Genomic DNA, 13,265 nt, shown 5'->3' with positions numbered 1-13,265 from the left:
GAACTTATGGCAGTGAATATTTATGGGTGGTGGGATTATAGAATATTTTAATTTTACTTTTGATTATTTCTGCATTTTTTTTACAATGAGGATTTATCAATGAAGTCAGACTATTAACAGCGAATGTTAATAGAATAATTAAAACATCGAATATCACAAGATAGCTCTAACACTCTGAAAAATAAGAAATCCAGGGAAACGTAAATAAGCTGTTTGTTCCACACCAGAAATGCTGTCCACGAACATGGCGGGCTTGGAATGAAGTAACGGTGGGGCCGCTGGCTGTTCCCCACAGCGGAGAACTGGGCTCCCGCTGCTCTGGAGCAAAATCGGCAATGCTCTTAGCATGACAGTTGTGTGTCCAGTGTGGTCTTGAACAGTATGCCTGTCACCCTGGGTGAGAGGTTTCTTACATAGTGTACTAGACTAAACTGTCTCAATTACATGAGTATCTGAGCACCTGGAATCAAAGAATACTACGTGAACTTTAAGTACCTCTATGCTTATAAAATGCTTTAACAGAAAAAACTATTCCATACATACATTAAGGGGCTAAGATAGAGTCTCAATTTGACTAAAGTCAGTACATTTAAAGAATGGAGTGAGAGAGAAACTCGAGCTAATCTGAGATTCAGAACCTGGTTCTTGCTTTGTTGGTGGCTAAATGCGTGATCTTGAACAAAAGTCTTGAGCTCACGGAGCCTCAGTTTCCTCAATAATAAATAGAAAAAAAGCAAAATATGCTTTGCCTCTTTCATAAGATTCACCTAAGGCTCAAATGAGGTTGACATAGTATACATAATGAATTTTGAAAAACTGTCTTAAACTCAGTTTAAACATTTCATTTGTTCCTATGACATAGAAAGTTCAAGTTCAAAATCCTTCTTTGGCATATAAATCCTCATTCCTACTAACTGAAAAGCTCTTTCTGGTACATGCTTGATACACACCTAAGAACTAATGCCCAATGTCATATACATTTTCAAAAACTGAAGTGTGGTTAAACTAATCATGGTGGGTTAAAAGATAACAGGGTAAGATGATTATTAGAATTAGTGGGGTGATCACATTGTAAGTTATAAAAATATCGAATCACTACATTATACACTAGAAACTAATGTAACCAATAGAATATTCTATATCAACTATACTTAAATTAAGAAAATTATAAAGGTAACAGGGAAGTCCAGAATATGCAAAATAAACATAAGTTTTGTTCCCTAAAACAGAAGTGATTAGAAAATTCATTTTGAATAACTAGCCCTAAGAGTGTAAAAATTTGGGGGGGGGGAACCCACATTTTATACTTTAACTTTATGATTACTTTTATTTTTTTTCTTGTTAAAAAAAGTAGCAAGTACAATTATAGAAAGGACAACATAGATACGCAAAGAGAATAACCCATATACACCACACACCTAGATATAACTATTATTAAGAATTTATTAGACCAGATGCTTTTCTATATTTACGAAAAAAAAGATCATAATTTATATACCGTTGTGTAACATATGATAAATTAACTAACAAATTCTTTATTGTCGGCCATTAAAGTGTTTTCCAATTTTTCATATAAGTAATGGGGTAAGAATAATTGGCTAAAAATTAATTACAAATAAAATAGAAGCAAAGAATAATATTCTAGCATCAACAGTGAAACATAAGGACTCAGGTGACGTTTATAAAACTGTAAACTCCCTCCCTCCTTCCTTCCTACCACCGCTCGTCCCCAAAACACATGGCAGGGTTTTTCATTCCCTAATGCACATTATTAACACCATCATCTTTTCAACCTAAAAGGTTATAAATTAAATTGTTTGTTATCAAATTGTATTCTATACTTTTAGTGTGACACCGTATCTTAAAAGCCCGGCCAATCTAAGTCACTTAAGGGGCACGAGGTGCTTTTGCCTGTTCCTCATAGTTTCTATCAGTTACTTAAGAAAAGCATACGTTTCGTTATTTGAGTGGACATACTGAGAGTGAGACAGTCACGCCTCCCAATGAATAAATACAGCGGGATCAGAAATTCTAGAGCTATTACAGTGCCTACTAAAGAAAGAAAATCATTTCCTATTTTTCTATTTGGAACTTACAAAGTCACTATCAAGACTTTCAAAATGAGAACATTATACTCACAATAAACTTAAAAACATAGTACAGAATCTGACCATTTCTCATTGTTTCTAGGGCTATCACCCTGGCCATGCCATCATTATCTCTTGCCTGGATTCCTACGGTAGCTTCCTCACCTGTCTTTCTGCTTCTATCCTTGGCCCTAGTTGCAGAGACTGTTGGTTGATTTCCATGCCTCTCGGTTAGCATGTTAGGATTCCTGCCTAAGCCTGCATTTCTTCACTTGAGGGCTTTCTCTCGCCTCCCAGAAAGCAGCCCTCAACCAGTGACTAAAGGAGTTAGAGGATTAATGCGGCATTAGGTCCCCGGCTCCTGGCCTCCACGGTCTGACATGTGTTTCACCCTGACTCCCAGCTTCCCCAGTGGGATTACGCTCTGGCTGTCCATAGTGGGAAGGGCTACCTTCCATGCCTTTCTTATGGCCCCAGTTCCTAACAGCATAGTCTTCAATCCCAAACGAACAAATGCCTCATCTCAGTGTTTGCTTCTCAGGGAACCACATGAAGACATCACCCTTCAAACTGTTCTCAGACCGAAAGGGAGAGTGATCCTTTCAAAAATAGTCGGAATATGTCCATCTTCTCTCAAAATCCTGCAATCGGCTCCCCTCTTCACTCAGAATTGAACATCAAAATCGTTACAATGTGTACAAGGCCCTATACCATCTGCCTTCTCTGCGTCCTGCCCTCCCCACCAATGTTGCTTTTGCTCCATGAACTTGTCAGGCACGCCCCACCCTAGCGCCTCAGCTCCAGCCATTCCCTTAGCCTGGAACACCACGTTCCCTGGGAGCCCGCTGCCTGCCTGGTTAACTCCTTCACCTCTTTCAAGGCTTGATCAAATCTCACCTTCTCAGTTAGGCCACCCTGACTGCCACCGCCCTATTCAATATAGCACAACCTCCCCATCTCCAAAAAGCACTCCCAAACCCGCTTCCTGCTTTATTTTTTCTTTTCCATTATACGTATCACCTCTCAATGTATTAAATAAGTTATCTTCTCCTGCTAGAATATAAACTCACAAGGATGTGTTCTTTGTTATGTTGCCAGATGTTTTTCAAGTGAGTGCTTAGGACTGGGCCTGATGCATAGGAAGCAGTCCAGAAAAATCTATTGAAGGATTACCATAAATGACCATGTCATTGCTGGTAGAAGAAAAATGACAGGTATACACTATAGGTCACGCGATTACTACAAAAATAATCCTCTTTTTAAGATAAGTTTAAAACCAACTAATAAACTGCATTTGTATATAAATTTATACTCTAAGTGTCTATTAAATTTTAAAAATGTATTTTAATTAATCACTATAATAGAGGAAAATACAATGATTCAGACTTGCTAATAGATAATTGAGGGTGATTATTCATACTATCAATCTTTTTTCACTCACAAGGGATTCAACACCTAGAATTTTACACAAAGGTCCTATAAAGATCCAATTAAAAAAAACATAATTTATACACAAAAACTTTCAGGAACACATTTACTTCATAGAATAGGGGGACGTTTCAATGCATAGTAGTACACAATTACCTAGAGACAGATGTATCAAAGGTAATTCATTTCATGTTGCACCTTACATTCTCCTCCTTCTTGTACAGATGTGGACCTCGGAATGGCACATAAGAGTCAAATTTAATTTAAAAGAAATCCATTCCTTAACTAACCGCATTATGAACACTCAGAAAATATTACAGAACAGTGATAGCCAGCTACCCCATGGCTTTGTGTTAAACACCGAATTTTAAGAAAAACTCAGCAGAGGAACTTTAAAATTACTTTGATTTTCAGGTTTAAATAAAATCTTTAACATTATTTCAGAATAGGACTAGGCTTCAGAATTCACTGTATAAGCAAATCAATAAACAACATCATACTAAGTTTTGTACATAAAAAAAGAGATTTGGGGCAGCTTTGAGTGTACTATAATACTGGAATATATACCTGTGTATACATATATATATGACACTTCCACTTAATTATTATTATTAACTTCCACTTAATAATAATTAGTAAGATGCTTAGCAAAGGAGAAAATAAAATATAATTTTAATTATTCTGCTTCTACTTCTATTATTTTCTAAAGTATATCAAAGGAACAAATTAGCAATTAGCTCCTGAGATTTATTTCTAATGTTTAATTTTTACAGGAAGAACTAAACAAAGAATTTAAGCTCTAAAAAATCAACTGAACAATATTTTCAACTCAAATTTTCAAAAAATTTCAAGTTATTGATTTACTTAAGATCATTGAACATATATGAACATAATGGCTATAAGAAATTTCAAAAATCAGAAATCATAATCATTTACCAAGATGAAGGAAACTGATATTGAATTTAGGATTTTGAGAATGGAGGTACTCAATTAACAAAACTACCGCCTTAATTAAGTGAATGTTAAAATACTATATAGTCTCCCAAATTGATCTATAGGCTCAACACAAGCTGTCAAAATACTACCGGGCTTCCTGCAGAAATGACAAACATATCCTGAAATTTAAGTGGAAATTCAAGGGACTCAGAAGAACCAAAACAAGCTTCGAAGATAACAAAGTTGGATAACTCACGTATTTTCTAATTTCAAAACTTACTACCAAGCTATAGCAATCAAGAGAGTGCAGTATTGTCCTATGACAGACCTATAAATTAATGAACAGTATCAAGAGTCTAGAAATAAATCCTCACATTTACAGTGCATTTTCAACAAAGATCCTGAGATCATTCAGTGGGGGTAAAAAAAAATAGTTTTTCAACAAGTAATGAAAAATTATCATATGACCTAGCCATTCCATGCATAGTTCCACACCCAAAAGAAATGAAAACATAAGCTCACACAGAAACTTGCACACATGAAGTAGCATTTTTCAGAATACCCAAAAAGTGGAAACAACTAGATGTCCAACAACTGATGAATTTATTAGAAAAATGTACTATATCTATACAATATAATATTGTTTGGCAATAAAAAGGAATGAAGTACTAATACATGTCACAATACAGATGAACTTCTACCCCATATGCTAAGTGAACAGTCACAAAAGACCATACAGTGTGTGATTCCATTTACATAAAAATGGAATGAAAATATAGAATAGGGAAAGCTATAAAGACAAAAAGTAGATCAGTGCTTGCCTAGGGCTGAGGAAGATGGCTGGAGGAAATGGGGGAGTCGGTGGCAATGACTGCCAAAGGGTGTGGGGTTTCTTTTGGGGATGAGGAAAATGTCCTAAAATTAATTTTAGTGATGGTTACACAACTCTGTATACACTAAAAGCTATCAAACTGTATGATTTAAAATGGTGAATCGTATGGTGTCTAAATTATATTTTAATAAAGCTGTTACCAAAAAAACCCAACAATGGTATATGTTAATAAATATTACTTGATTCCCAAATAAAAGGGCTTTCTAAATGAGAGTATGAATGTAAATATTTTTCTTCTTTGACATATCACTAAAAACAAGTGACACAAATGAAATAGAGGCATGCCAGTTATTTATATAATAAAAGCAAGAAAAACAATGAGACTACCAACATTAATATAATGCTTTATGAAATACAAAGCGCAAGCACATATGGTCTTGCAGCCAACAAATGACAAACCAGAATGAGTCATTTGTCTCCTCTTCTGAGTTCAAACATAGAGCTAACATATAAGGAACAGGAAGTGTTGATAACCCCCAGGACATACTCAGCACTTCATATGAGATCTTGAAAAAGCACTTGAAAAGACAGGAGGCGGTTACGCCTCTTGTAGGGAGTAAATACTGACCTGCACTAGGAGAGGACCAGAGTCCACACTGTCCTGGATGGATTGATGTCTACCCTGCCTGCCGTGTAGCAAGAAAGCAGCAGAACCTGTCCTGTGCCCACCCAAGACTGCAAACTAACGGTAGAGTGGTTCTAGATCCAGCTTGAGTGAGGAATCACATCGCTAAACATGCAGGAAGCTAGACAACCCCTAAGCATTCACTCCTCCCCCCTCAACTGCCGACCTGGCAATTACATCAGAGAGAGGCTACCATGTAATAAGAATAATGCTTAGGAAGGAGGGACTAGGAATTTCTCTACAGTCAAAGGGACACCTGTGGCAAATGAGGAGTAGTGATTGTTACCAGATTATACACTGTGGGCAGCTTCCTCACCTCCAATCACTAATCACCTGTAAGAGCAGGATCTAGAGTCCATCTTCTTAAAGGGATATCAGTAACTAAAACGAAATATGTGTACACGGAAAAAATAAAGGAGACTTCTGAAGACTGTAAGAACAAAGAAAGACAGAAAAATGAAGCAAGCTATACCAAAGGAAAGCAAATATAATGGAAGGCATGGGACAATATTTAAAGTAAATAAAATAAATGTTTGCAGAAAGAGAAGGGAAAGTATTAAAAATATGAAACATCCACAAGCAGTCTGAGAAAAAAAAATCAGTATACTGGAATGCCAGGTTGAGGAATGTCCCCGGGGTCAGGAAGAAATCACAGAAAACATAGAAATGATGAGAGAAAAGTTAAGAAATACAGGTGACAAAAGAAGTGTCAAGAGTATCTAGCAGGAATTCCAGACGGAGAGAGAACACAGTAAGAAATATTTTTTAAAATAGTAACCAAAATTTAGCCAGAATTATACAAAGCATAGGTCTGCAGATTTAAAAGGTTCATAGAGTGCCAAATAGAAGAACATATACATAGCAGAGAGGAACTTAATAACATTGAGAAAGAAGAGAAAATTCTGAAAGATGCCAGAAAGAAAATGGAGATCGTTTACAAAGGACAAAGGCTCAAACTGACACCAGACTTGAGACAACGGAGAGTGAGAGAACTTCGAATGGGAATTTTATATCTAATTAAACTGTTATTTACATGAAGACAAAATAAATATATTGGTAGGCATTTAAAATCTCAAAGAATATGTCACATAAAGTTTCTCATTGAGAAAACCTCTTGGAGAACTTGTAAAAAAATAAAAGGGATACATGTTCGAAAAGCTAGATATAAAATATAAAGTAGTAAAATAGAGTTCATTGTTATTGAGACATGCCATAATAAAGAAAAAATATATCTATAATATCTGGATCAATAATTCTAGCACTTAACACAGGGGGTGGGAGGAACAGAGGGAGTTTACAGCATGCTAAAGGATTAATTTCGTTTGAGATGGACAGGGTATGAATATGTATAAATAAGTTTTAGACATTGCTAGGGAAAAATAAGCATCACCATGAATCTTCAGAAGTGAGGAGTAAAAATGAGGAACATAGAAACAGAATATGAAATACTTAGTTTAGTAGAAGAAAATCAATTTATCCAAAAGAAGCTGGGTAAAAACACTAAAAAGAAGCAAAGCTAGTATCAACCACACACACACACACACACACACACACACACACACACACACACACAATGGAGTACATAAAATAAGTCTTGGTAGAATGGTAATTATTGTCAATGTAAATAGATTAAGTTTACCAATCAAAATACAGATTTACTGAGTGACTATGAAAACAAAAAGCTAAGTCTTTTCTGAAACGATGAGTACATGTAAAAGAAAATGAAAAGATGATGGAAATAAAAGATTAAAAGAAAGACTACCAGGAAGTTATGAACTAAAAAAAAAAACGTAGAGGGAGAAAATTTTAAACTCAACAAAATAAAATTTAAATTAAAAATCATCAAAATGATAAAGGAGGAAATAAAGATTGGAAAACATAAAGCAGAATGATATGAGCACCTAACAGTACATTTTTGAACACTACTAAGCAGCAACTGACAAAGCATGGCCCCACACACACACACACACACACACACAAACTGCATTTGTTCCTTAAGTTTGTGAGTTTTCGAGTTCTTTGATTACCACTTTTCCTCTGTGGTCTCTGTATATACTTTTTACATTCATTTTTCTCTTGTTAATTGAGTTCTAGCAGTATTTGAGAATGTTTTAAACAGATGAGGGAGAAAAAAAAAGTTGGATTCAAATAGTTCAGGTTTTCTATTTGGTAAAAGGTTTTTACTAAAGTTATTTGAAACAAGGGGTCAAAATGAAATTAGAGCACTTTCTGTAACTTTCATTTAATCATTCTGTCTCTCTTCTGAGTTCTCTCCAATTAATGGAAGATATACACGTAAACTTCCTAATGTTCTAACCTTCCATGGCAACCGGTAATGAATCCTACCATAGTAAAAAATCGAGAACACCAAGGCTTAAAATCATTCACAGGGAAATGTCCTTTAAATACCGGCCCTTTGTATAGAGTCCATGAGGTCTCTTTAGTTTTATTTTTTCACAATAACCAAAAATGCAAAAGGCAGAATCAATTATATTTGTACTTAGGTTTTTGAAGGGGTGTTTTTTTTTTTTATATTTCCTGCTTTCCTTGAAGAAAAGGAAAATATGAAAATAGCAACATGAAATTAGTCTCATAGGAGCATTTCTACAAAAGGGAAAAAAATATTTCCACTCTACAGTCTTTCTTAATCATCGTACTTAAACATCTTATTTTACATAAAATATAAATTTAAAAAATTAACATACAATTAAATTACTATGCCTCAAAATGCTTTGATTAGTCACTAATTACCATCTGTGGATTTTTCCTCTTTGGGGATTGTTATTTTCAGACCATTTCAGGAACAATTTCAGGATTCTAATACGACATTTACTTGCACAAAATGACTTCTGTTTCGCCACAGTCTACTTCTGCATTTAGAATAAAAGAATATACTAATACTACACTACCACAAAAATATTCACTGCATTCTACAATTCTCAACACTCAAACGTGAAACTACGTGATTAAAATGCAACTCATCTCCACCTACCTTTTATAATCAACTTTGTTAATAAAGATAGATGTGAATTGTTAACTAAGGGGCATTAGACACTCTAAGGGCTAAATATAGGTGCTCTGTTTCTTCCATCATACTTATATCTTAAATTACTTCAGCTCCTATCTGTCAGGCAAAGGCTGCCAGGTGAGCCGTCTGTCACTCTTGCCTAGGCTAATGGATTCTCCAGTGGCTTTTGTTACAGCTCATGTCATTCTATTAAAACTATGTGTCTTGAAAATGGCATAATATATGTAGCTGAATCTTGTCGACTCTAGATAATCAGACTCTGTTTGGCTTCACAAGCAGATGCAGATTAGAGATGCAATATACATATGCAAATCACAGTGGTCCCCTTTCAGCATCACTGTTCCTACCTCTAATGGGCCTCGCAGAAAGTCTGTTTGTTCGGCTCCTACTTCCAGGGCTACATCGACAGAAGCAAAGGGACGGCTGGCCATCTGCTGTCTTTCTCGAAGCAGTTGCTGGAGGGAGTTAAAAATGATTTGTTTTAAAATAGTTTTACAAACACGTTAAATTCAACAATATCTGCTTCCATTTAGAACGAATGGCACTCAAAATTTAGGAATCATCTAATACACATATCCATATCTAGATCACTAAAAATGAAAATCATTTTCTCTCCATAGCCTGGGTTATAGTTCCATAGATGCTTTAAATGTATGATGCCTGCAAAAAAACTCTTCCCTTGACCTCCATCCCACAAACCTAATGAAACGTTCTCAAAAGCATTTTGAAAACTTAAGGTGAGAGGCACTGCTTAAAGAAGTGCTATTACAATGATGGCTATGCCAAGTTTTCCCACTCTAACTAATGCTTTTGTCTTAGCTGAAAGCAAATAACAGTAAAAATATTTAAGAAAACAACGAAAAGTTGTCAAAATGCATTAATAGAGATTAAAATCACATATACATTCCAAGAGTAAGTCATGTAAGTTGTCAAAATGCTGTCAACTGCTGAGGAATCAGTAGAAATTATTATTCACAGCACTTATGACTTTATTCAAAGCCTCTGTGTTCATTATTTAAAGTGAGGAATGATTAGTAGTTCGCAAAAATTTTGTGCCAGGGCTTCTAAAGTACCCTCGATGCATATTTTTTTCTCCTTGTGCCAATTCTGGGCTTTGGCCAAGCTAAAACCAAGGAACTAGCAAGTCCCAACCAGCTTCCAAGCTAATTTATATTTCTGCCTCTCCTTGTAATTACAATATTCATTAAGTCATGATAAGAAAAAATTGATGACCGGCACTAGATATTGCAAACCTTGCCCTTCTCATTCTATACAGCTAATAAAATTATTATTAAATATTAAAAGTGAATGAGCAATGCAATTAAATACCCTTTCAAATAAGAAGAAAATCATATCATTGAAGAAAGGAAAAATCCTTGAACACAATGAATGGTTTCATTATTCACCGAGATTTTTTTAAATTCACCGTTATTAACTTAAAAAGTTAACAACTGGCCTCTGAATGTAAATGTATCCAGCACTGTGATGCCTCATTCATAAAATTCCCTTTTAGATAATTAAGGAACATAAGCCAACACCTGATGGCAGTTTAGTATTTAGCATTTTGTTTTAACACTTGTGATACAGCAGCGACAGTGTTCACAAAATGAGCAGCTCAAACATCACCGAAGGCCTTGCTCTGTCATGATTTCTACCTCACCTGCCAATATGGGGCAGAAATAACACAACCAGTACAGAGTAATAGTTTTTCTTAAATCGTATGTATATTTTACAAGTAATAAAAACATACTAAAAACTTATTTAAAGTGAAAATAATTGTGATCTAAACCACCAAATTATTTGCTGCAATATAAACTCGAAATTGTGTTATTAAAAATGCAGCTGCTGGCAAACAGAATCTTGTTTGTGCCTCTCTCAGTAGGAGTGGCTAATTGATCTGAATACTGTGTCCATGAAAAATGCAAACATCCTGTCATTTTAAGTGCCAAAGGGATACTAAGGGTAGACAACATCATGTTCTTTGTCTCCTCCAGTAAACATACACACACATCGACACGCACGCATGCACACACAAATATACAAAGTACCTTTCCTAAAAGAAAGTACGAATAGTGCTGAAAAAATTGTAAATTAAACTTTGGATGTGAACACAATTTTCTAACATTCATATTAAAAAGTTTCTTCATTTATACTATTTCTTACGTACAAATGGCAGCTTACACAATTATATGATTTTTAACAAAATAAACAGCTTCAATTTCCTCATCTTACCTTTTCCCTACACCTAAAAAGTCTATAAAATGTAATTAATGAAGACTGAACACCACAAATTATAATATAAATACTATAAATATTACAAATTCACTTTAACAAAGAATAGAATTTTCTGGAACATGTTACTGAGAACCCCCTTTCTCTCTCTCTCTCTCTCTCTCTCTCTCTCTCTCTCTCACACACACACACACACACACACTTAATAAAGATCAGTGACATCACATTTTTGTTTATTTTTTTATTTTTTAGAATACAAAAGTATTTTTAAAGATTTTTGTAAAGAAGAATAAAAACACTGTTCTCGCCCACGACCATTACACTATAGCTTGTAAAACAAGACATGGTCAAATAAAAATACTAGGATAAAAGGTAGTGCACAGTAATAGATACAAATAGGGAATTAGCTGAATGAACTTACTCCAGTTACTTAGCAGAGGACTGGTTTGGGGTGGGGTTGGGGTGATGGGGAGCTGGGGAGACTCTGGCTGACATGCTGAGTTTCTGACTTTGGGAAACTAATGTAAATAAATGTTCTGACTGTGAAACTTGGGGAGGGTAAATCACTATCTCCTGAAAACCTCCTGCTTTGGTGTGCTGGCCTAAAATAATAAAACGGAATAAAGTGAGGTTCCCTTAGCTGTCTCCTTAACAACATTTCCCTGTCTTGCCAGTTAACATCCGTTTGCACTACCTCCTGATCTTTGCTCCTTCTGTGTCTGAACAAAAGGAGAGGTAAACGGCAGACTTACAACTTATATTTTGTGAAAGTTTAGTAAAAACACTGACAGGTGATATAGCTAGATTCTGGAGTTAGAAGGACTTGTGTTTGAATACCAGTTTTTTTTACTTGTCAGCTGTTTTGAGCTGAACCGAATCATTGAGACCTCTCTGTGCCTCGATTTTTCTCATCTGTAAAATCAGGATATAAACAGTACCTACAACCTGCACCTATACCTCAGAAAGCTGAGTCTCAGCTTTTCTGTGCATCATGATCGAATTACCTTTTAGACCTTCCTAATGCTCATTCTTTCTCTCTATAAAATGGGAACAACAACAACATTCAGGTTGGGGCTCAAGAGGTAACATGCTTAGATCGCTAAGCGCAGAGGCTGGCACGCCGTGAGCCCTCGATAACCGTTCGCTGGTACAATTATTACATTAAATTCCAAGCACTAAATTTATCTTTGAAGATGGCACACTAATTACCACAGGCCCATTTTCTTCAGCACTAGTGACACATTTTGCTTTACTAGTCTCCCTTTTAACAAATGCTGCAAATTTATGAGACAGTTGGAAAATGTCATGATTATGGTAAAATAAATTTAGATTTGGAACTGCTTTCTGCAATTGTGACTAAGAATGATAAAAACTCAGCCTAAAAATTAAGAGAATAGAGAGTACTTTTCCGTGAGAAGTTTCAAAAAATTACTTTTGTGATTATGATTTTTATATAAAATGTTTAACATTTGGTACCTCCATAAGAAGCTGTATAACAGATATCTGTTTTATAAATAATGTGCTATTGTCAATTAGTCAGCAGAAAGATCAAGCCAAGAGAAGAAATTGATCATAATATAATAGGTTATAATCATGCTGCCATAAACACTATTGTGATGAAAATTGAAAAATTAAAGAACTTTCTTCTTACCATGTTTGTTGTCCATAACTGTTTTATTATTTGAAATCTCTTACAAAACAAACCACAAAAATAATATGAAAATCCATGCTTAAATAAGGCAACTAGGAATATTCATTCTTACACTCGATACTACTACTTCGAATAGTGTATCATTTTCCAGTTTTCATACTAGCTACCTTTCCAACCACTCTAAAGGCATACAACTCTCTAATAGATTTTAGGAAAAAAGTCAAACACACACACACACACACACACACACACACACACAGTAATTAACTCTGTTCCCAAGTGTCTTCGTATCCGCTTCTTCCTATGTTTAAGTTCTATTGATCCTTCTCCACACCTCCAATGTCCTTCTACCCCACCCTAAGTTTGAAGTAATCATCTTGCTTATG

The 13,265-nt window shown here is 35.2% G+C and overlaps 1 protein-coding gene across 14 annotated transcripts in view; it reads right to left on the bottom strand.

The window, feature by feature from the left end:
• ATRNL1 (attractin like 1) overlaps positions 1–13,265 on the bottom strand; it is a 535,879-nt gene that overhangs the window by 178,751 nt on the left and 343,863 nt on the right. For all 14 annotated transcript variants that reach the window (XR_004951254.1, XR_004951255.1, XR_004951256.1 and 11 more), the window contains exon 27: positions 9,344–9,451. Coding sequence is in view for 11 of the 14 variants with exons in the window: in XM_036222140.1 (XP_036078033.1) it covers positions 9,344–9,451 (108 nt within the window). In the remaining 3 variants the exon portion in view is untranslated. The remainder of the gene's footprint in view (positions 1–9,343; positions 9,452–13,265) is intronic.

The sequence above is a fragment of the Rousettus aegyptiacus genome, unplaced genomic scaffold (assembly GCF_014176215.1).
Source record: "Rousettus aegyptiacus isolate mRouAeg1 unplaced genomic scaffold, mRouAeg1.p scaffold_m13_p_6, whole genome shotgun sequence".
NCBI classification, from domain to species: Eukaryota; Metazoa; Chordata; class Mammalia; order Chiroptera; family Pteropodidae; genus Rousettus; species Rousettus aegyptiacus.
This window is presented reverse-complemented; position numbering and strand designations above follow the sequence as displayed.